The sequence below is a fragment of the Dendrobium catenatum genome, unplaced genomic scaffold (genome assembly GCF_001605985.2).
Source record: "Dendrobium catenatum unplaced genomic scaffold, ASM160598v2 fragScaff_scaffold_1116, whole genome shotgun sequence".
In the NCBI taxonomy this organism is placed as follows: domain Eukaryota; kingdom Viridiplantae; phylum Streptophyta; class Magnoliopsida; order Asparagales; family Orchidaceae; genus Dendrobium; species Dendrobium catenatum.
In genome coordinates, this window is record NW_021319578.1 from 762,798 (window position 1) to 788,678 (window position 25,881).

Sequence of the window (25,881 nt, forward strand, 5' to 3'; positions counted from 1 at the left end):
AATATTTTTTATTTTTATATTTAATTATTCATATGATGAATTTTCTCACGCTCAAAAATAAAATAGATTCTACCCATAAAGAGGTAGCCTCTATAGCGTAGCATTTTATCTTGTATGATACTTAGTTCTCATTTTTCTGTAGTGTATTTCTCTCTCATATGAGATGCTTAACCTTGGAGCTTTTTTAATGAAATTTTAACTATTAAAGATAATGACATCTTTTGTAATCTAAAATATACGCTAATAGAATTAATTCAATTAGGTTAGACCCCTAATTTTTATTCTAAATTTTTAAATAAAACTATAAGGCTCTTATTTTCCATGTATGCGTGAGATGAAGATTTGTACTAAGTCAAATCTTGATATTAAGCTCTGTTGCTATTATAATAAATTTTCTAACATATAAAAATTATTATAAAATAATAATCATTAATAAAAAAGTAATTATAGTCATTTGAATGTATTACCCTGACTAATCAATTTCACAAATAATTAATCTATGCCTCCGTGCGGACTACCGAATAGTTGAAAGCCTCCTACCCGCGCCGAGCCGTGCAGGCGGAGCACTCTCAGCCTAAGTCGGCGCGTCGCGTCCCGGCCCAGCCGGCGCGATTGACGGCGTTGGCCAGTTCAACTCTCCGCGGCGATCAAAACCCTAAAATTGGAATTTTCTGCCGGGAGGAGCGGAGGGCCCCTAATTACAGAATCGCGGGGAGGTAATTATTCCTCGAAGCTATCTGCTTTTGGGCGATTTGCCGCTTTTCATGTCATTGCCCCCTTCTACCTTTTTTTCCTCTCCCCGTTTCCCTCATCAATACTATCTACCTCGATTTCTATCGATGGTTCTGCAGTTCACTACTTGAAGGCTTTGCCTGGTATTTTTAAATTCTGTCATTTTCCTTGTTTTGCTATAAATTTTCTTTTCTGATGGCTCTTTGGTCAGCTGTTTTTGTTGTTTGCTTTATTTTTATTTTTTTTAAATCGACTTATTTTGAAGATTTGGTGATTAACCACAGGATTTGGGTGTTTTTTCTTTGGAACGAGTTGCGATATTCTTTGTTTATTTTCTGTGACTGAGTGTTAGATTTTGGGTGGTTTCTAGTATCTACTTGTTTGAATGCTCCTATATGGTTGGAGCTTGGTTTTGTATGAATGGAAAATTTAACGTTTCCCTACTTTCATTGTTTAACTCAGGTTTCAGTGTATAACTTCTGAATGTTTTCTCATTTTCAGTTTCTTATGTAAATCAGATCCGTGAAGTGAGGGCGAAAATGTTTAGGTTTGATCTACTTGTTCTTAATTCTTTTAGAATGGGATTATGTTGTACTTCCGCGGAAGTTTTGAGGTTTTGTTAAAGTTTCAATTTTATTATTCATAAACTTCCCAACTTGCCTTTGATTGTGGGATTCAGGACACTCATTCGCAGGCCTGCTAACTGTTGCCGGTTGAATATGAGTGATATATTATTGCAAATTTGAGGTTTATTGAATTCACTCTCATGTTTTAATCCTGGATCTGTGAATTTTGCTCTTGCTTTATCTGCTTGATAAGTAGGAATTTGTGAGTCACATTAGGAAGTTAATTTCTGGCCTTCGACAACACTAATTAATTGTTAATGCGGGGTTACTCCAGGCTGGACGATAATTCAACTTAGTATTTTCTTCTAGATTTTTTGTTAACAACAAGCAACTATTCAATTCTTCCTTGTAGCAAGCCTTGAACTGATCATAAGGATCTCTAGATGGTGGCGACTGGCAACAAGTCCAGGTTGCTAAATTCCTTTTAAGTTCTTTGGATTGGCTCTGAAATCAGTAACAACAACAGAGGGGAGCAGCAACAACAAACAATTAATAAACGACAGCTAGGGATCACTGCTTTAGGAAGGGAGTGACCATATAAATAGTACATGGATGGGCTTCAGGTCTCGGCCAACACTATGACCTATTTCTTTATGCGACAGAAAGTTTGTTTAAGTTCTTTAACCTGGAAAATAGAGGGAGAAAAGAGAAGAAAGAGTTTGCGAGATTTAACTGATTGATTCAATTGCAAGAAATTAATTCTATTTTCAGATAATTATTGTAGGGGATAGTTCTAATCCAATCCTAAATAAACTCTACAAAAGAAGCAAAAGAAGCAATCCTATTTAAAAATAACAAAGTAGATGAGTTCAAATTTAAAAGATAATTACATTTGATTTTAATGTAATTCACAATTTCAAAATAAAAAATAGACTTATCCAAATGATTTCAAATTTATCAATTTGGATTTTGATTGAATGGCTTGCACTTTCTAATTCCTGATCTTGACAACCAAGCCTTTGATTGATGCTTAAACTTTGTTGTTGGACTCTTGATGATATATTCTTTAATTTTAATGGTATGGGAATCAACCTTCAACATTCTCCTAAAAAATTAGACAATATATAATCTTCAGTTGCTTAAATCTTTCTATCCTTTCATGATCTGATGCACAAACAATGAGGAAAATTTTTCATGAACATCTTTTAAGGGATTAGATTGTTTATCTACTTCATGATTCAATCCTAAATCAAGACTTCCCATTTAGGAGAATTTATTGATTGAAATTAAAGTTCCAAATGTGGGGAAGTTGTTTGCTTGATTTCTCTAACATACCATTAACTTTCCTCAATAATTGATATTTTTTTTGCCAATGCAAAATGTCAATCTAGTCCATGTTTTGTTGTGGTAGTTTTCCCTCATGGACCGGTCAAGTGTTACATGAGGCGGAATAGGGATGTTTTGGGATTTGCTATGTTTTTGGCATGCTTTAACTAGATTGTTTACCTTAGGGTTTAGTTTTTATGTTTTTGTTTGTTGAAATTGAAGTTTGCTTAGGTAAGAGGGTTCTAGCCGGAGGTTAGGGATTTGAGAGAGTCGATCTTCCTCTCCAATTGAAGATCCAATTGTATATTGTATTTTCCTTCATAGTTCTTTTAATAAAAAAATTTCTTGGGTGTTCTTCATCCCATTTTCTTGTGTGTTCGCTGATTTTGGTTGAAATTACATCTACTTCCTATCACAGAATTGCTGCTATTAGCTTACACGCACTATTGAATTCTCTAATGAAGGTTAAATTTTTTTACAGTGTAAGTCCTATTTAACGTAAGTGCACATGTCGTATCAAGTAATATACTGATGAGAAGAATCCCACGGGAAAAACACTAGAAATATCCTAAATTCACTTAAGTGCTGCCTACTGAACTGCTAAATTTATATAGCTTAATAATTTAAAAGGCTGGTGCAAATTAAGGTAAAAAACTTCAAATGCAAAAAATAAATTGACTAATTTTAAAAGTTATGAACCTATGATATATTTAAAAATACACGATTGTATTAGAGTGATTTTCTCCATATTGTTGCTGTGGATCAGAGCATAAGTGCTCATCGTCTGTGTTGAGCTCGTTGGAGCATTAGCTAGGATCCCTATTAACTACAATTCTTTTATCTTCTTAATATCCCATAATCCTAACTACCATATATCTATGTTATGTCCGAACTATATTTTAAAATCTGTAATTGTTCTATTCTTTTGTCGAGGTTGTATATCATATTAGATTTTTAATTTATGTATGACCTATACTTAAACCAATTGAAGTACACAGGAATTAAAAAACAACATAATTTCTTTAAAGCAAAAACCTACTCTAAGCAAAACATACTTTTTAAATAATCATAGATTCAAGAAGGAAAGTTTAGCTACACATGGAGACGATGTTATACGACCTGAATATTTTATTTCACTTAATAAACATAAGTTACAACTTTAAAGACAAGATAAATAATATAAAACAAGGTTTAGAAACAAACTTAAATTAAGATACACCTCCTTTTTCACTTTTCCACTTTGCTCCACACCGATATAACACTCCAACACAGATACAGAAGCTGCTCCCTCTCAAGACAATCCTCACACACACACACACAAAATGATTCCTCAATGTGCCCACCTACTTACATGATGACTAAGGCTGTTATTTATAGTTTTGCAAATTAATTAAACAAGCACTACAATGTTGTTGAACTGGCGCGTCGATTCACTGGTTCAATTGACTTCTGCGCAATGTTGGGCTATTTGGCGCTGCGGCGCTTCCAGGATAGTGCTTCGGAGCTAAGCTTTCCAGCTAAATTTATTTGAGCTCTCCGTTGAGGCACTGTTTTGAGTTTTATGAATTTTTTACTATTTTTTTTGTGCAAAACATATATTAAAAGCAAAAATATCATAATATAGGAAATTCAGAATTAATAATTTTTATCGTATCATTTATCGGACACTTCCATCATGAGGATCAATCCTCAAGGGTCCATCCTTTATTGTGGAGGTTAACATCCCATGTTGGAAGGTTGATTGCGATATCCATGTGTTGCCTTGAGTTTGGAGCCCTGAGTTAAACTTAGTTGGATAATTTCAGAGCATCACTTTAAATAATGAGTAAAGCAATATTCACTTTGGCGAGTGTAGGATTCATTTAGCGGGTGAGTTTTAATATTAAAGAGGATGGAGCTTACTATTTTTAGATATAGTGGATAAAAAATGGTACCTTCTGGCTTATGACTTGTCCTAGAGATTTGTGTGGGATGGGGTTGTGGTCCAGCCCCAAGATGTTTGCGGGATTGATGGGATTGTAACTCAGCTAGAGTATATAGGTGGGACTTGTGGGTATAACTCGACCAATGGATCTCGGTTGAACTTGTGGTTATGTGCTGGCTTGAGAATGATGAAGTTTATGCTGATCGGGTCCAAATTAAATATCATACTAGTGTTAGCTGAGTGTTGGGACTTATATCTCTTGATTGTAGAGAGATCCATAATATAGGTCTTATTGCTCCAATTTTAGAGAGGCCTATTGGTGAAACATGTAATTTCATATTGAGATAGAGATGAAAGTGGGTCTTACAACTTGCCTTGTACGTGAGGCAGACTAAGATTCATATATTGCTTGATTTTAGTTATATTATCACATTGATATCGATTGAGGATTTGGGATTTGTATCTCTTGTTAATGGCGAGGCCCGACGGATCAAGATAATCATGCTAAAAGCCTAATTATAATAGCTAAGGTTAAAATCCAATGAAAAAATAAAAGAAAAAAATTCAATTATAAGACTTCAATAAAGACCCATAATTTAAAATATTTTAAATATAATTTGCATTTTATTATTTTTATATTTTTATTTTTCACCTAGGGACTTGCATGGCCCACTTTAATATGATTTGGTGTGGATGAAACATTGAAAATAAGTGGTGGGAATTCCTCATTAATGGTCATCAACCTTATTTTTTATCCCTTTTTTCTTTCAAAAATTTTCTAACTTTTTCTTTGATGAGAATATATAATTATCCTTTTTTTAATGTCATTTACTACTCTTTTATAACACGTGCTTTAAATTCTCTACACCTCTTCCTTCACTTCATAAGCATCCTCCTAGACCATTAAACCATCAACCAAAAATTTAAAAGCATTTCAAAATATAGCTCTTGGCATAATTAGGAAACATTAAGCAGGACCTAGCCTTATTCATTCCCTATACCTCAACACCCCTTTGAACTCTAATAAATCTTATCATTTACTTCAGATCAAATATTCACATCTCAATGTAACCATCCCCCATTATTTCTAGCCACTTATCCTATATAAAATCATTTTGTAAAGTGATATTCCAAATCATCCCAAACTAACCCAAAATGAATTAACCTTGGCATTCTCTGCACAATCTCTAAGCCACCAACTTTCCACCATAATTTAAAATCATTTTTCAAACATTAAACTAAAGATTCATATTTATTTTTTTCTATTAATCTCACTAAAAGGCCCTTACACTAACAGAATATCTAATATCAAAGTGAGCATGGGAAAGAGAAAATCTGGTCAGAACTTTTGGACAACAATGAAAAATTTCTTGCGATCTACTTGCTTCTAAAAGCTCATGTGCCACTTCGACAAATTTAAGGTTAGTGAATATATCTTATGATAAATTAAATTTTATATTAATAACAAGGATATCTAGTATATTACTTGCAAGCCTATGGTGATAATATAAAAATTCAACTAGTGAGCTCTACATATAGTCTGACCAATATCCTTTATGTTAACCTATTTAAAACTTTTTTTTGAGTGAAATTCTTGGTAAGCTAGTGCTCTTACTTTAAGAGAACAAAAAAATTTCATTATTGCAAACAAAAGTTTATATAACCTTTTTATATTTTGTGTTAATTGCTCATGATGAAATTAATTAATTCTTACAAAAAATCAGCAAGTCACAAGGAAAAATTGAGAAGATGAACACCCACAAACACCTTTTCATTGAATGATTATGCGAAGAAAAATAAGATACAATAGGATCCTCAATTGGAGAGGAGGATCCGGCTATCCCAAATCCCTATCCGGCGGCTAGAGCCCAAACACCTTAAGCGAAAACTTCCCTCCCACAAGAAATCAAAAACTGAGATTATAAAACAAACCCTAGGAGTAATTTCCTCTTAAACAAACATTAACCAGTATCTACCCATGCCAGCTACTTAACCTATACCCTAGGTGTTTCTGAAGCAAAACATCGCAGGTATGTTCTGCAAGCTATTGTTCATAACTTCTGTTTGCCCATCTATCTAGGGGTGATAAGTTGTGCTCTCTTCAGCACTATCCCTTGTAGCCCGAACAACTCCCTTAAAAAATGACTTAGGATATCCCATGTAGCCTGCCCACCTCCTCGATGAATGTGATTGTTACCGTGTAAGGATTTTGTTGGGAGGTGAAGTAAGCATACTTGCTCAATCTGTCAACTACCACCAAAATCACTGTAAACCCTTCAAATTGAGTTAATCCATTAATAAAGTCCATGGTGACCTCCTTTCACACCCTGTCTGGTAGAACTAGGGGTTGAAGTAACCCATCAGGAGCTAGAGCCATGTTCTTGTTTCGCTGGCACACTTCACATCTAGCCACCAACTCTTACACATCATTGTGCATCCCCTTCCAATATAGCTCCACTGCCAGTCTCCTGTATGTCTTCTACACACCCGAGTGACCCCTAATTGTGCTCTCCATGGAACTTTTGCAGCAGTTGTGGGATATGAACTGAGGTCGGAGGCATTACAAAGCTCTCTTGGTACAATATTATCCTTCAGAAGATCTGCTCTAATTTTTCCCAACTCCTCATCCTGCATACTCTCCTCTTTGATTGCCCCTCAATCCAGTTTCAATGGTATCGACATAGCGAACTCCTGAAGCTCCCCCATGCATTTGGACAAGACATCCGTCGCCTTGTTCTCCAATCATGTCCTATAATAAATCTCGAAATCATAGCCTAATCGCTTTGACAACCATCTTTGATGTTCCTCTGACACTATCATCTGCTCCAAAAGGAACTTCAAGCTCCTCTGACCAGTCCTGACAATGAAATGCTGACTCAACAAATATAGTGGTTACTTTCGAATGGCTAACACAATGACCATCAATTCCCTCTCATAGATTGACTTCAACCTAGCTTTGACTGCGAACACTTGGTTGAAGCAGGCTATGGGTTTGTGATTCTGCATTGCCATGGCCCCAACCCATATCCTGATGCATCTGTCTCAACCACAAAAATCAGACTAAAATATGGTAGGCCAAAATCAGTACTGTGGTCATTGCTTTCTTCAGTCTCTCAAGGGCATGTTTAGCCGCCTCTCCCCACAAGAAGCTATTCTTCTTTAGTTGCTTTGTTAATGGTCATGCTATGGTGTTGTATCCTCTCACAAATCTCTTGTAGTACCCCATCAAACCTTGGAAAGGCCCTCCGCTCTCTCAGATTCCTAGGTAGACGCCATTTCTGCATTGCCTCAATCTTGGCTTGATCTGTAACCATCCCCTCCTAAAAGACCACGTGCCCCAAGTATTCCATACTGGCCTTTGCAAAGCAACACTTCTTCAGGTTGGCATGAAGCTAATGCTCTTGTAATAATTCCAAGACCACCCTCACATGCTCCAAGTGCTTCCCCTATTGACCTATTGTACACTAGTATGCCATCAAAGAAAACCAGTACAAACTTTTGGAGATATGGTTTGAACACCCTGTTCATGAGTGACTGGAAACTGGCAGGGGCATTTGTGAGTCCGAACGACATCACTAAGAACTCGTAATGCCTCTCATGTATCCTAAAAGCAGTCTTTAGTACATACTCTCGCCTCATCATGATCTGATGGTATCCTGACTTCAGATCCACCTTGGTGAACACCATTTCTCAACACAGCTCATCGATCATCGATATGGAAAACTTGTCCGGCATAGTCTCCTTATTTAGAACCCGGTAATCAACGCAAAATCTCCAGCTCCTATCCTTGTTCTTGACCAGCAAAGATTGGGCTAAAAAAAGGACTCACACTCGGTTTGATGATCCTTGCCTCCAACATCTCTTGGATCAGCTTCTCAATCTTGACCTTTTGAATTTGAGGGTAATGGTATGGTCATACACTAATCGGTGACACCTCTTCCCTCAGGGTGATGGCATACTCCTGCTCCCTCGATAGTGGCAAGCCTTGTGGTGGCTGAAAGACCTTACGAAACTGTTGTATGAGTGGTTGTACTGAACGAGGAAAGTGCACCCTTTCCTCTAGTCTGATCCCTTCTAAGTTTTGCAGTTCCACTAAAAATCCTTCCCCCACCTCTTATATGGTCATAACTATGATTTTGAGAGACACGATGGCCTTGGACAACCTTGTATCTCCTTGAATCACCACTCTTCTTTCTTCCACCACCAGCTCCATCGCTAGTGCTCCTCAATTGACCTTGGTATCTCCAAGGTCTGCAGTCACTTCATTCTCAGGAGAACATCAATGCTCCCTAACTCCAATTGGAGAAAATTCTCCCTCACCTCAACTCCTTGTATAGTCAGCACAACTCCCACTCTACCCATTTTCACCTTCCCACTGCCCATCATCACCCTATACGCACTCCTAATCTAGCCTATGTTAAGAAAAATAATGTTAGACCTAAAACTTCTTGGTTAAAATGTATTGAAAATGATCTTTTTATTATATTTAAATGAGAGTTTTACTCTTAATAGGACACAATAGAGAAAAAGAATTCATGTAGTCGACCTCATGTAGTGGAATAAAGGCTTTTTTTGTCGTATGTTTTTATTTTATTTTTAAAATCAAATTATAACACCCAAATCAAATTTCCAAGATTAGATTGAAAATTTGATCCGCCTGGTTGGTTGCTTTGACTTTAAGATTCAGGAAACTGAAGTTAAGATTTAAGAGTTATTTGAAGAGTGTAGAACTCAAACGTGAGAACTCAGATTATGTGCAAATTATTTTAAGTCATTTATCAAATAATAGAAATTCTATCTTATGTCTTACCCAATATCATAATGCACCCTAGATGAAGATGATTTTTATATAGACTAATGCCATGGAGAGATCTTTCTTAAGTCTCCCGTTTGGCCTTAGTACTCCATCCTTGTGCTAAGTCAGCCTTAAACTCACACGATGCTAGGCTAGAGAGCAAAGAATGCTAGAGGGGAAGTAAATGGGAAAGCTTCACTATTACAAGAGAACTTTACTTGAGGGGTTGAAGGGAGTTAGGAGATGTGGGAAATGATTATAAATGAAGGGGAGGGCCCTATTTATAGCCCTCCTCTCAAGCCTAAGAAAATTCTAGAATTCCCTCCATAATTCACGAGTATGGAGTTCTCTAGAATACTCCACATTATTTCCTACGCTCTTACATAACTCTATAATATTCTAGAGAGTTATAGAGTATCCCAGATTACTCTCTAAATATCCTCACCACTCTAACATTCTAGAGCACCCTAGAATCTTCTAGGAAACTCTGGGCCTATCCAGAACCTTCCAGAATCTTTTGGAACCTTCTAGAACCATTCATAAACTTTCAATGTCATGTGACCCCATTTAGGAATGGTTATGGAGGATTTCTTCGCTTGTGCTCGGCATGTTACGCCCAAGGGGTTTAGCCAAATCTCTTGTTCCAACATTTGGGCGTGACACTAAGGAAAGAACCAATCTAACAAGAGATAACCCACTCATGCAAATGAAGGTAGAAGGGATCATCCTCATAACAACATTGATGATGTGATCCCTTTGAGAGATTTAAAGTTGAAGCTCTCACCTATAATCATAACCCTAATAGGTTCTCGATCTGGTTAGTTTAAATGGATGACTACTAACGAGTTAATTTTGTCAAAATAAAATTTATAGGATATGCAAAATCTATTGGACAAATACATTTGCAAAAAATATAGACTAGGAATAATCACCGCCCCATTAATAAAAATATAAGTACCAAATATTGTTTGTGACATCATGATAAAAAAGAGCAAGGGCATTTATTGACCTTATGGCAAGGTAATTTTTTGGTTGTTGAATATTTAAACACCTTTGAAGATCTAATTTTTGTAATTGATTATGCTGACAATGATTGAAAACATAGTTTAAAATTGCGCAATTAGAGGCGCGCCTTTGCGCAATTCAGCCACCAAATGCCTCATTGCCTAAGCAATTTTGGGTTCATGTCAGGCTTACGCCTCACGGGATCAGAGGCATGCCTCTAAGGCGCTATTGCGCAATTAGAGGTGAGGCGCACGCCTCTTCAAACCCGGTCCCACCTACTTAAAATTAAGTCTTTTTTTTTCTTTTCTTCCATTTTGGTTCTAAGCCTACCCGAAAGAAAATCTCCCGCAAGCTCTTCTGTTTGCGAACGTCCTGCTCGGCTCCGCTCGGGTTGGCTTTCTGTCGCCTCTCCCGCCGGCACCACCTCATGCCGGTTAGCAAGAAAGGTCCGACCGCCCTCTACAAGCACTCCATTATTGCTTTTATGTATTTTTTTTTTAGTTCAAGGAAAGTTTTTTCAAGTCATAGAAAAGCTAGGGTTTTCTATTTTTTGAGATTTTTTGTATGTTTTCGCATTTGTGTATTAGGAAACATGGTTAGGGAAAGGAAAGGACAAATACGTCATTGCGGCGTGACCCTTCTTGGAAATACAGTGTACAAGTTGATGTAGGAGGCGGCTAGAAGACGTATGTGTATTTAAAATGCAATTTTTGTGATAAGGTGATGAAGGGAGGAGTAACTCGCATGAAGGAGCACTTATCCAGCTCACACAAGAATGTAGCACCTTGTGCAAATGTTTCGGATAACGTGAAGGAGGAAATTACACCTTATATGAAAAAGAGCACGACAACCAAACATTTACAACATGAGCAATTTGATGAAAGGGTCGAATATGATGCTTACTTTGGGAGCGAGGGTGGAAATGGCTCTTCTTCCACTATACATAATATAGGTGCACGGGGTCCTATGGACCAGTACATGACTACTCCAGGAGAGGATAGAGGACAAGCACAGATGATGCCTGCGGCTGGTACCAGAGAGAGTCGACGACATATTTGCATGGATATTGATAGATTTTTTTTGGAATGCCATACCATTTAATGTTGCCACATCGCCGACCTACTTCAATATGCTGCGGTCAGTAGGGTTGTATGGGAGAGGGTTGAAGGCACCTTCCATGTACGAGTTGCGAACATGGATTTTAAAGGAGCTGCAGAACATAGAGCATAACATTGATGAGATTAAACGGACATGGATTGAGACTGGTGTTACCATTATGTTAAATGGGTGGTCTGACATGAAGAGCAGGAGCTTGATTAATATCCTTGTTAACAATCCCTACAGCACTGTGTTTTTACGGTCAGTTGAAGCTTCAGATGAGATTAAAAATGCTGAATTCATTTTCAATTTAATAGATGGGGTTGTTGATGAGATTGGGGAGCAATTGGTTGTTCAGGTGGTGACTGACAATGCAAGTGCATACAAAGCAGCTGGTCAGATGTTAATGAAGAAGAGGAAACACCTGTATTGGACCCCCTGCACAGCACACTGCATTACTTTTATATTGGAGGAACTTGGTGATTTACCTCAACATAAGAGTGCTCTTTCAAGGGCGAAGAAGATCACAAAGTTCATATACAACCACTCGTGGGTCTTAGCTTTAATGAGAAAGTTTTCAAAGAAGGAAATCATCTGTCCTGCAACCACTGGGTTCGTTATTACATTTGTTTACTTCAAATCATTTTCAATTCTTAATGCAAATTTATTCTACAGGTTTTTCACATCTTATTTGACACTGCAGAGCCTGTTAGATGTGAGGCAACCTCTTGACGCAATGTTTACATCAACATAATGGCTTAATTCTGCATGGGGGAAGAAAACTGGGGGGAAGGAAATACGAAGGCTAATTTTAAATGATAAATTTTGGGCCACTGTGACCTATGCCATATTGAGCACGAGACCCTTGGTACAAGTTCTACGTTTAGTGGATGCCGAGAAGAAATGAGGTTGAGAAATAAGGGGTTGAAGGATGATGAGGATCCTTTGGTGTGTGATGATGTGGCATCTGATAATGAGTGGTTCATAAATAATGAGACGGATTTGCCATTATCAGACTTGCAATTAGAGGATCTAAGTGTGGATGTCTTGAGGGGCGAAACAGATCAAGTTGGCACATCCACTAGTACTACACCACACACATCCACTAGCTCTGCAGCACAACATCCAAATAAAGATATTCCACAACTTCTTATATGCTATTACATTATATTTATATCAAGTGAGCAAGTAACATGATAATGATCATTCTTAATGAACATGGAAGAGAAAAGTGAGTCACATTGAAGATGATGAATATATGACATTCATAGATACAATTGGAGAAGAATATTCCCTGGAAGAACCATTTAGTAATGGGACATGATTGGATTATATATGTTCCTTCTTATTTGTACTTTGGGAGTTTTGATATACTATAATTTTGTGGTTTTGTATTTTAGAACATGATTTTATTGCATCTTTTTTCTTAATTTTCACTAATTCTACTTGTCATTTAGATGTTTTTATTCTATGATAGAATCTTTCTATTATTTACATGCTAAAATCCTTAAATTCTCATTTACGCAATTCTGCGTCCGTGAGGCTTACGCCTCACATCGTCTCGAGGCGTGGGCTTACGCCTTGCCTCACGGACGAAAAACGCCTCGAGGCTTATTTATGCAATTTTAAACCTTGATTGAAAAACAACCAACAAATTTGTCATTGGACTTAAAATTAAGAGACAATTGATGAATTACTTAAGAATTGTGTTGCATAAGAAAATTTTAGTCCCTTTATTGCCCTAGCATTAATAACTCCTAAAAGAGATGAAATATGACGAATGTGTGTTAATAGTTAGACTATATATAAAATTATTAGCAAATATAGATTTCTTTTTTTTAATAAGAAGACATATTTGATTTGATCTTAGGGGTTAATTTTTTTCTAAATTGATTGAAAAAATGATTATTATCAAATTAGGATTTGATCAGGCGAAAAATAAAAAAATTGCTTTCTAAATGGATCGTCATGCCCTTATGATTCTCAAATGTTCAATGAATACTATCCTTAAAACTCTTTATAAAAAAAAATTATTGTAAATTTTGATGAAGTCTTGGTTTTTAGCCTAAGTAAAATAATTAACCTGCAATATCTTAGACAAGTTTTTAAGCCTATTATGAAAGAGAAGTTATTCATCAATTTGAAGAAATATTTCTTAATCACTTGAGGTGATTTTTTTTATATTTATCATTTACATTATTGGAATAAAACATGACTTGATTAAAATTAAAGTAATATTAAATTTGCCAACATCTAAGAGTTTCACTAATAATAGAAGTTTTTATGTTTTAATTACTTTCTATAGTCGATTTATAAAAAAAAATTAGTGCTATTGTAGCTCCAATCATTTACTTACTAAAATTGGATTAAGTCTATTAGACTCTAGTCATATGAAAAGTTTTATATCAAATTAAGGTTTTGATTACTTGTGTTCCAAACATTAGGCTTCTTGATTTCTCTAAAATCTTTGAGGTAGCTTGTGTTGCACTTTGAATTAAAATTAGAAAAATATTAAGTTAAGAAAATTATCCTCTAGCTTTTTTTAGTGAAATATTAAATGAAGTATAACAGTAATAATCAACATATGATAGAGAATTTTGTATTGCCCTTCAATCTTTGTGGCACTGGTGACACTATCTTTTATATAAGGAGTTCATTTTTAATTAAGATCATCCTCTTAAGTTTTGCAATACCTAATAAAAATTATGTCATAGACATGCTAAGTAGGTTGAGTTTCTTTAATATTACATTTTCATCTTGAAATATAAACATAGAGTTAAAAATAAGTCTACTAATGCGTCATCAAGGGTTAACACTGACAATCTCTTATTTGGAACTTAAAATTCTAAGATTTTAATGAATTTGAGACGAGTACATAGACTTTCTTGACTTTTATATGATTTATATATATCAAGCAGTTGGAGAAACTTTTTGTTGTTAGGGACATTTTCAATAATTAATGGATTTCTATACAACAACAACAACAACAACATCAAGCCTTTATCCCACTACGTGGGGTCGGCAATTAATGGATTTCTATATCAAGGAAAATAACTCTCCATCCCTAAATCCTCTCTTAGGGAATTCTTAATTTTTAAATTATATTTTAGAGGAATTATTAGTCATTTTTGGAAAGATAGAATAATACATTTCATGAAAAGTCAAATTTTTTTACCTTTAATTAGACAAGATGTTTAATGATTAGTGGATTAATATCTAACCTATGAATAAGTTACAACAACCAATATATTGCTTCACATGTAAAAAAAAAATTGATTTGCCCTTTAGGCATTGGGAAAATATCTTGATGAATTTTATCTCAGTATTGCCTTGTAGGGCTCTATGATAATATATCTTTTTTTTGTAGTAGTTGATAGGTTTTCTAAGATGACTCATTTCTTATACTTTTAAAAATTATTGATGCTTGCCATCTTGCTAGACCATTATTTTAGGAAATTGTGTTTACACGAACTTCTTTTAATTACTATCTTTTATTGTGATGTTAGGTTTAAATTGGGGCATTAAAGAATATTAACAAAAATATTTTTGAGAATAAGATTTTAGATCTTAAGATTTTGTCTGTACATGAGGATGCTAATATTATGTGAAAAAAGTGATTAGTGATATTAAGATTATTGTAAAAGATGTGCTTGGAGTATCAAAGAGAAAAACTCTTAATAGTAAAAATAGTTTGTGCTATAATCCAAATGTGTAAGAGAAAATAAAAAATAAGAAGATTTGTTTTAAAAATTAGTTTAGATGTAAAAATTCTGATAATATATAAAGAGGCATGTAAGGAGTCTATGAAAGCAATATGTGACATAAAGATCTTAGCTTTTAATGATTTATATAATGGATTAGATACTGAGGGAGAAAGATATATGCATAAGTTAGCCAAACAAAGAGATAGGAGTAGTAAGGATTTAGTTCAAGTGAAGATCAAAAATTATTTTTCTTAGAAGATGATATTCAACAAAGGTGGATGAGATATTTTGCTAAACTTTTTAATGAAGATTGTGAAAATACGATTGACTTTAGTGATCTTAGCACCTTAAATGAAAATAAAATTTTTTATTTTTATCGGTGTATTAGTAAAATCAATGTTAGAGATGTTTTAAAGAAAATGAAGCTTGGAAAAGCTGTTTTAACAGGACACAATGGAGAAAAAGGATTCATGTAGCCGACCTCACGTAGTGGGACAAATGCTTGATCTTGTTGTTGTATTGTGATGTTAGGTTCACTTCATATTTTTGAAGACTATAAAAATTAGTTAGGCACCAAATTGAAATTCCTATATGCTTTTCCTTTCCAAATTAGTTGACAAATTGAAGTAGTAAATTTAATTTTAGGAAATCTACTTGTCTTGCAACAAAAAAACAAAAAAAGGAATTTACATCTAATAGTGCTATTTCTAGAGCTCAAAACTTCATCATTTAAAATAGTGTATGTTTAAAACCTTGGATGACATATCGATGTAGTCACCATTCCATTTCATGCATTTTCTAAGTATGTATTCAAATTTGCCAAGAACTTTCAAAGCCTGCATGATACTGTATACCGTAAAATATTAAATTACTACAAGTCATGATAAATATGCTTTTAGGGAAAACTATAATCACTAAAAAAGTAATTATATTTTGATTTACATTCGTTATGAGCGTTGCTAAGCCTTTAAGTTTAAGAAATTGCATGTAAGGGTTTGTTGCCCCTTCAAAATTCTTAAAAAATTTGATTTGATGCTTTTTATTTTGATTTATTTGCAAATATGAAATTCCATCTTGTTATTAATATTAAAGATATTTTATTATACAGGCGAGTTAGCAAAATTTTCACTTATTTAGTCTAATTTTTTAGCAATATATATACTTCATCACTTGCAAAATTCCTTATTTTTGGAGGTAAATTATATCATCACTTTGGAAGGACCCATTGATTCTATTGCAGAGCACCACTTTTAATTCTTTGGAAGAATACATCATCTATTGATGATATATGACTGGCTTGTACTGATTTTGAGGCTCTAGGCCCATAATTAGTAAAAGACTATTTGAATTTTAACTTTACAAAACGTAGTTCAATTGAGCCCGAAGAGTTGCTGTAATATATCATGTAGATCAAGATAATTAAGCTAAAAGTTCAATTACAAGAGCTAAAGCTAAAGTATAAGGAAAAGATCAAAACAAAGATTCAATTATAAGAGCATAATAAAGAGTTCATAATTTAAATGTATTAAACATAAATTATATTTTATTATTTTTTATATTTTATTTTTCACCTAGGGACTTTTGTGGCCAACTATGATAGGGTTTGATATGATGAAGCATTGAAAATAGGTGATTGAAATTCTTTATTAATGACAACTATTCCTTTTTCCTTTTATTTTTTTTTCTCTCTTAAAGTGGTTGTCTAAGGTTTGTAATATCTATAAATATGGGTGGATAAGTTTGTAATTTTCAACTTTGGAATGAAATATTTTCGTGGATAAGCATTATTCACTTGCTTTATATTTGGTGGTTTCAAATGTGTACTTTTTTTTATGAGAATAAGTAATTATCTTTTTTTTTCTTTCCCATTCAATTTATTTACCGCTTTTTTTAATAATAATACTTGATTTATATTCTTTATACATCTTCCTCCACTTCATAAGCATCCTTCCAGATCAATAAACCAACCACCAAAATCTCAAAATCATTCCAAACACTTCATATAGCTCTCGACAAAATTAAGGAACATGAGGATGCAATCATTTTCACTATATCTTAACACCCCCTTTAAACTCTTCTAAAATTCACTGTAGAATCCATATAAAAGTTCTTATCTCATGCTAACCATCCCCCATCATTTTTAGCAATTTATTCGACATAAAACATATTTCTTAAAGTGGTCTTCTAAATCATCCCAAATTGAACAACCTTGACATTAGTTGCACCATACCCCCTTAAACCCCTCACATGTCCACCACAAAATCCATATTATGTTTTCGAACATTAACCGGAAGATTCATATTCATTCCCTTCTATTAATCTCATCGAAAGGGCTACCTACCATCATCAATTGATGGGTGGGACTTCAACTAATAGGGATCATAGCTTAAGCGAATTAATTTGGGTCAAATACAATAAAAGGGCCAAATGAAAGTTAACATGATTATAGTGTTAATTAATTGTATGAATAGTTATAATAATAATAATAATAATAATAATAATAATAATAATAATTATATCATTTTAAAAAGTTGAGATCTAACTCGAGTAGGACTAAGTCAAGCCCAAATAACTAGATACAAGTTTGAGTGGAGCTAAGTCATCTCAAAGAGAATTAATCAGCTTCATATGGAGTTTAATTAATTAGTAAGGCTTGATATGAGCCAATCAACTTTAGCATATACTCGAATGAATAGGGTCAAATTAAATCATGCTTTAAATTGAGTTAGCCATTCTTGGAATTCAATAGGCTTCATTTTATCACGTTGAGGCTTAAGTGGTATTCGATACTTTAAACTATGATTTACCTAAGTTGATTGATTCGATTCAAATCAATTTGGGGCAATCAATTTCTTGGTTAACCAACAGAGTAACTTAAATAAAATCTGCATTGAGTTAATTGATGTTGTGAACACCAAGGAGTTCATATCCTAGTTTAGGGTGACATTGGATATCACATAAATACACCTTATTTAGTTAATCAAGATTATAGATTGAGTAGGCTCAACATTTTTCCTAAGCATTTTGTAGTTTAAGGTCTTTTGTTGTACGTACTCATATTTTGCTAAATGTTTGAACAATAAACATATTGTTATAGCCTGCATGTTCTTCAATGTATTGTCCACTATTGTTTTCTTACCATATTCATTGTCGGTTTGTTGATTTCTATATGCATAGTTGAACTACTTTATAGAGAAGATCATCTTTTAGAGCAACTCAGAAGTTAACCTCTTAAGTCTCCCAATATCTCAATGAATGAGGCATTCTTCTTGTATAGATTTTGATTTTTTTTTTTTTTGCATAGAAGGGTCAACTTTATAATAATATACGCAACCAAGAAACCACTAGTGTTTGAGATAGCATGTCAACCATTATTTTGGTGGTCACATTCTTGTATTGATTTTCATATTGAATTATTGAAGTTGAGTCATCTACATCATATGTTAATTCTATCACAACTTAGTCTAAGGCCGCAAATAGTGAAATGGTATGTGGTCCGCATGTACCATGATCTTCTGCTCTAGAAGGTATTCATGCTAATGTTTAATTGCTTGATGCACAATAATAGGTTTTTGTCATTGGTGGGATAATTCTTTTGAGTTCCTTGAAACATTTTAGAGTGGTAAGTAATGGGTCTCCCATTCTGCATTAGTACTACACTCATTTCATATTCTTCACTACCATCCCACTCTAGTTTGAATAATCTTTGCAAAATTGGCAAGACAAGCACAGGGGGCCTCATTTGTCTTCTTTCTAACTATAGAAATGTATTGCTCTGCTTTTAGCTCAAGTTGAACTTTACATTAGTTCGGATCAAAATGCATATAAAAGAGAGCAAAATATTGAAAAAGAGCTGATGAACTTACGGACATATTTGTAGGCCCCCATGAAACTCCTTACAATAGTCATTGTCTTGTGGTCTGGGCCAGTCCTTGATTGCTTCACTTTTGTAGGATTAGTTTTAATTTATTTATTGCCCACTTAAATCCCAAGAGGAGAAGGGATTTTGTTATTAAACTCGCAATTCTTTTTGAATTCACGCATCTTTTGGTTTATATGGAGTTTGTGCTACTGCAGTAAATGAAACATTTTCCCAAATGTTTCGGGTGTTCTTCTCATGATTAGTGGAAAACTCATCTAAATTGATGATAATGAAGTTGTAAAAGTACAGTTACAATACTTCACTCATCAACCTCGGGAATGTAGATTAGACGTTGCAAAATTGCATAACCCTTGCCTTGTCTTAAAAATAGTCTTTTATGTATCCATCTCATTAATGTGTATATGATGATATACATTTTTGGGATCCAGCTTGGCGAATATGATTTTAGTCTTCAATTGATCTAATAGATCGTTGGTGCATGAAAACACATAATGATTCTTTATTCTATTTTGTTAAGAGCATGATAGTTAACATTATCTCCATGTGCCATCATCTTTCTTTATGACCATCACAATGGGGAATCCACAAGGTGAATTGCTAGGCCGAATAATTTCATTTTCTAGCAACTCTGTGATAGGAAATACTTGAGTTCACAAGCAACCCTAGCAATAATTGGCTCAAAACAGCGAGAAGAAACAAGAAACGTGGGAAAATCAAACTAGAAAAGATAGATTGCGATAGTAGAAACAAAACAAAGTGAAACTCAAAGCAAGAAACAATTGATCCTCAATTCGAGAGGAGGATTGTCTCTCCCAAATTTCTAGACGAGAGAGTCTAAGCCCAAACGCCAAGAAACCCTAATTTGCAATCAAACAAAACATAATCCTTCATAAACCTCCTTTCCCTCTTAATACAAAAACTTTCCTAAACTATTCTCCCTCCAATCACTTAGCCGCCCACTCCTCTTTGAAATTCAAAGCTATTTGACAAGATGAGGCCGACCATGTGGCTGGCCAAACCCAAGGGAGGCGGACAAGTTCCGCCTCCTATAAACCTAAACCTGCCCTTGGGCCAGCTGGGCCGGTTCAGGGTGAATCGGCGGCACATCACTCTGCAACTTGTCTTATGATATCTTTATTCTTGTTGTTTGAATTCTAATATATCAAAAGATTTTATAGTGACATGTGTGAGATCAGTTGGATGTCGTTTTGGTGGCTAGAAGAGTAGGGCAAGCCTAGAACTCTTTTCTTTCCTACAACATCCTCTATAAGTAAAACTTTTTGTGGCATTCATCCGTTTTTCTATTTGGTTTGTCGTTAACAAAATTTTTTGTTGGCGCTCTATAGTTTGACAAGTACTTTCCATCTGTAGTCATTTGACACAAGTAAGAGCAATATGTATGTTCCACTTGACATGTCATCTCATTGATGCAGTCCTTGGTAATTGCAAAATCAATCGACATTGATGATCAATCTTTAGAGTTAGGGATTGGGCTTCAAACCCCATCTATGTACTACCTTGGTAGAGATTAAGTTCTTCTAAGTGTTGGTGTTGATGAAGGCGTTGATCACTTCTTGTTTACCTATTGACCTGTTTCATTTGGTGAACAACTCCTATGGCCTCACCACTATGTCCTTTGGTATGCTATTAGCACAAAGATAGCTTGCTTTATTCACTCAACACCACAACTTCTTTATTGCTTAAATATCGTATCCATGTAACATGCTAGCCTAATTGTTGTTCTTTAATGGCGGATCATATTGTTTGATCATTTGTAAAATCGTAACAGCTAAAAATTACATATCATATATTTAGTGTTTGTTATACTGATCAGAAGTTATTTATTTTGAATATTTTCTTTATTAGTTTAACTTTCCACATATTTTAACATGTTTTAATATTTAAAACTATCTCATCAAAGATATATACAATAAGATATCTCGCTTTCAATGTGTTTTGTAAGAATCTCGATAACTAATATAAAAAATATGCAAAATTAATGTTAATCTATGATGCAAAGCTCTAATTTGATTGAGGATGTTTTGGTCCCTTAATAACCAATTCTAACACTAATCAATGCTCTTTAAAAGATGTATTTAATAATTTTAACCTACTTTTGACATTTATTTTTTTTCTATGTGCACCACATTAGTTTTTATGATACGTGATCATATGCATTCTCAAAAGAAAAAGAAAATAACATATTAAGGGTTTTTTCTATGTTTTTCATTAAGATATGCATACCTTTTATAACTTTAACCTACTTTTGATACACTCATTTTTTTCCTTTATATTCAAGTAATTAATCCTCCTGATCTTCTTTTTTTTTTTAATTAATCCTCCTGATATTCAATCATATGCTTTCTCAAAATCAATAGAAATCATATGAAGTGTTTTTTTTAGTTTTTCTTTCTCTCTACACTAATTGTGTTGGCAAGAAAATTACCTATATTGTGGATCTTTATGGTATAACTTTAAATTTAAATTGATCTTCTTGTACTAACAAAACAGCAGCTTTCCAATGACCCGATTAGGATAGTAGATGTATTAGATTTGACTTATGTTAAGAAAGGTAGAGGTAGACCTAAAAGACTTGAGAAATATTAGAAATGACATTTCTTTATTAGATTTAGATGAGAATTTGATCATTAACAGGACACAATGGAGAAAAATGATTCATGTAGCCAACCCCGCATAGTGGGATAAATGCTTGTTGTTGTTCTTGTACTAACAAAACTTTCGCATATGAGTATGTTATTACAAATATATTCATGTGAAGCCTTAGCGAGAATTGGATGTACCATTTAAATATATTACCTTGCATTTGATATTCAATTGATGCTTCCGTGCATTGTTTACAAATTATCCAGTTTTTCTATACATCATCTGTCTTTTCTTTGTCTGCTTAGTTTGTCTTAACAATCTGCTGCATTGCTGGTCTCCTTTCAGGGTTAATGACGCTTGACTATAAAATTGAGGAACTCCCTGGATTCCCCACACTTTCAGTCTTGAGATTTCTATCTTTTCTTTCACTTGGTTTCTATCCTAGAAGTGTGATAAAATATACTCAATACCTGGTAAGAGTTTGACCTAAATATTTCCTCTTGATCAATCTTCTCAGTCATGGATCGAGCAGACACATCAGGTTTTGTAAGCGGAGGATGATAGAAACTATCATCTTACATTATCTTCACCTGCACTCGGTTCCCAAATATGATACCAGAGTTCGAACAAAATATTTACTAGAAAAAAGTATTAGGAATTCATACTCATTGCTTGGCGTTGCCTTTTATCTAATAAGATGGACCTCAGTATGACGGAAGCAGTTCATTTGTCGACATGGATGAAGATCGGGAATATGGGAGATGATCCAGGCTATGGAATTGGCAAGACCAGAAAAGCAGAATCCTCTCAGAGCAATGTTGAACTCTCTGGTCAAGATGATGGATGCAGGTTGTTCCTTGGATTAGGTCCAACGCCAACCAGCTATTCTGCTGGTCACACAGCTGAGATTGGCAAGCCTAAAATGTCTGCATCTCTATTCAGCCAAATGCCACTCTGTGGTGCTGATCGTGGAATTTTGCAGCTTGGGCTTGCTGGGGAGTATACTGAACCTGTACTTCCAACGCAAATGCAGTTAGAAAGCAACAGAAAAAGCTTCTCGCTTACCATTGATAATGAAGGTTCCTCTTCAGCAAGGAAATCTGGAGTTTACTTGCCTTCTTTATTGTTTGCACCAGTGTCTGAAAGCCCTAGCTCGGTCCAGAACTTCAGTAAGGGCATTCAGGAAACTCAGTTTGAGCTCAGTCCAGAACCCTCTGGGATGAGTGATTGTTCGCTTTCAACAAATTCAAACCTATTGCCTTCCAGCCATCGACACCCACCAAAGAAGTGTAAGTTCAATGGATGCTCTAAAGGTGCCCGTGGGGCTTCAGGGCTCTGTATTGCCCATGGTGGAGGTCAGAGATGCCAGAAGCCTGGCTGCAATAAGGGCGCTGAGTGCAGGACTGCCTATTGCAAGGCCCATGGAGGAGGGCGACGCTGCCATCTTCTTGGTTGCACCAAGTCTGCTGAAGGAAAAACTGATTACTGCATAGCCCATGGAGGTGGGCGGCGATGTGGCCACCCGGGCTGTAGCAAGGCATCTCGAGGAAAGTCTGGGCTATGCATTCGACATGGTGGCGGGAAGCGCTGCACTGTTGCGGATTGCACCCGTAGTGCTGAGGGTCAGGCGGGACTTTGCATCTCTCATGGTGGCGGTCGTAGGTGTCAATTCTCAGAAGGCTGCAGCAAGGGCGCACAGGGGAGCACCATGTACTGCAAGGCCCATGGAGGTGGCAGAAGGTGCGTGTTTGAAGGGTGCAACAAAGGGGCAGAGGGCAGCACACCGTTTTGCAAGGGTCATGGCGGTGGCCGACGATGCTTATACGAAGGAGGCGGGCTTTGCCCAAAGAGCGTCCATGGTGGAACCAACTTTTGTGTGGCACATGGTGGCGGCAAGCGATGTGTAGTGTTTGGGTGCACCCGGAGTGCAAGAGGCCGCACCGACCGCTGCGTTAGGCATGGTGGGGGTAAGCGGTGCCACTATGAGGGGTGTGGAAAGAGCGCGCAGGGAAGCACAAACTACTGCAAGGCTCATGGTGGTGGGAAGCGCTGCTGTTGGAATGGAGGATGCGAAAAGTTTGCTCGGGGAAGGAGTGGACTATGTGCTGCTCATGGTAATGCTGCTACCGCCGCCGCAGCTGCAGTTGGTGGAGGATCGATCGGCCATGGGCTGTTTGAGAAGCTTGTGTCTGCAACAACAATGGATTCATCATCAGGGGCGAGTGCGGTATCCGATTGCTGTACTACTGAATCATCCGAGAACTCGGGCAAGGCTAATGAGCCATTGGAGAACATGGGGAAGAGGCAGTCCCTCATCCCTGCACAGGTTCTTGTTCCATCTGTGGTGAAGTTGTCAAGGGCCATGCCATCACGAATGGCGACTGTTACTAGCGAAGGAAAATCTGGGTTTGTGATACCTGAGGGAAGGGTCCATGGTGGTGGATTGTTGACCCTCCTTGGTGGGAGTATTAGAAATCCTGGGTTTAGTGGGAGGGTCTGATTCTTTGGTGGCTGATAATAGCTATTAAATTCATGTCTATATTGTAGAATTTGGCTTGTATCTATTGAACCTTTGGTGTGATCAGTGTGCGATACGCGACACTCTCAGTTGAATGTGGTCGTGAGAAAAAAAAATGTCTTATTAATGGTGATTGAGAAATAATGTCATGTGTCCTTTTAAACAAAATCATATTATGTAATTGAAGCAGATTTTTCATTTCATGTTTCTGCTTGCGATTATGCTATGTTTTTTTTGTCAGAACTGGTGTTGTTGGCAAACTCATGGGGCATGAGTGGGCCATAAGGTCTATTCTGTGCGGACGTCAAATGCAACTCTATATCCGGATATCAATTAGAATTAGTCATATCGAGTCATGGTACCGAGCTGTATTGACAGTACTGAGCGGTATCGGACCGCGGGCTTAGAAATCGGACGGGATTTCACTTCCCCACCGTATTTTTTTGAGCTGAGGAGGTTTATTTTAGCGTTCTGTAAATCTCTGGCTCCCTTTGTTAACAAAACAAGTGTTGTCAGTCATGTTGTGTATTAACTTTTTAATGACTATTTCCAAACCAAAAAAAAAATTTTTAATGACTTGTGCACGTGTCAAGTGATTGGCGCATGCAAAGGCAAATCCTCCGAGTGTAAATAGCATATGCAGATGGCATGGTGCATGCGCATGGAATTGCTTTTCTGTCGTTAATCAAAGAAAGTCTGTTGCACGGATGCATACACTTGCAGAGGTTTGTGGACATGCGGCAATCATGTGCATCTCTTAGTTTTTTTTTAAGCTTAATGTTTTGATATTACTGATAATTTTTTATATGAAAATGTCAACTCATTATTATTATTATTTTGGATTATGATTTAAGTGCCATAAATTTTCTTTTGGAATTTTAGTACCCTAAATTATGTGATCTTTTCATCCCTCACAAATTTGCATGTTTTTCAAAAAATAATAGAACAGCTTAAAATATTGTTGCCAAACCTTTTAATATTTCTTTCAAACCAAATAAGATATATCATGTAATAAGTGGTAGGGGTGTCAACTTTTGACCCGACCCGAAAAAATTTAGGTTCGGATCAACCAGTTTATGAAATGGGTCGGGTCCGGATTCGGATTTCTGACCCGTATGAAAAAGCGGGTCGGGTTCGGGTTGGCCTGACAACCCGCAGGTCGACCCGAATTGACCTTTTTCCCGCCCATCACTCAGGTCGCGTCCGCGCCGCCCGTCAAATTTTGTTTGTGCTAAGTCGCATCCGCGTCACGACGTCAGGTCGTGTCTACATCACGCGTCACAGCGTCAGGTCGCGTCCCGTCCAAGCGTCTCGCGTCAGGTCGTCTCACGTCCGGCGTTCGCGTCTGCGTCCAACCCTCTGGCCCGTCCAGGCGTCCCACATCCAGTGGTCTAGGCATCCCATGTTCGCATCCAAGCATCCCGCGTCCGCTCCGCAGCCTCCGGCCCTTCGCTTCGCTTGGCTCCAGCGCTCCGCAGATGTTCGCGGGTCGGGTCGTGTCAACCCGGTAACCCGCACCGGTCAGATCCGGGTTGACAAATCTGACCCGACTGCAAAACCAGGTCGGGTTAGGGTCAACCTGTTTATGATCGGGTCAAGTCGGGTTCGACCTGAACCCAACCTGTTGACCCAAATTGACACCCCTATTAAGTGGTAAGGTAGTTGAAGTTATTGATAGTTTTAGGTTATATCATTAATGTAATTGAGGATTTGATGTGGTTGAGCA

The 25,881-nt window shown here is 36.2% G+C and overlaps 2 protein-coding genes across 6 annotated transcripts in view; both read left to right on the plus strand.

Annotated features, from left to right (window-relative positions):
* The first annotated feature begins 521 nt into the window (after positions 1 to 521).
* The window catches only part of LOC110109765, a 28,004-nt gene continuing 2,644 nt past the window's right edge, over positions 522 to 25,881 (plus strand). Inside the window, exons 1-3 of one of the 5 annotated variants that reach the window (XM_028698595.1) lie at positions 522 to 716; positions 852 to 875; positions 21,983 to 24,358. In XM_028698595.1, coding sequence (XP_028554428.1) covers positions 22,335 to 24,137 — 1,803 coding nt within the window. In that variant the 5' untranslated portion in view covers positions 522 to 716; positions 852 to 875; positions 21,983 to 22,334 and the 3' untranslated portion in view covers positions 24,138 to 24,358. The other 4 variants (XM_020840961.2, XM_020840960.2, XM_020840959.2 and 1 more) reach the window with 4 other exon arrangements.
* LOC110109791 lies at positions 11,072 to 12,200 on the plus strand. The gene is made up of 2 exons (XM_020840990.1): positions 11,072 to 11,378; positions 11,494 to 12,200. The coding sequence occupies exons 1-2, from the start codon at positions 11,072 to 11,074 to the stop codon at positions 12,198 to 12,200; spliced, it is 1,014 nt and encodes a 337-aa protein (XP_020696649.1).

Coding starts and splice junctions, on each gene's coding strand:
- LOC110109791 (XM_020840990.1), top strand. CDS start 11,072: ATGAAGGGAGGAGTAACTCGCATGAAGGAGCACTTATCCAGCTCACAC. Junction 11,379..11,493: donor ACAGATGATGCCTGCGGCTG/GTACCAGAGAGA, acceptor TGCGGTCAGTAG/GGTTGTATGGGAGAGGGTTG.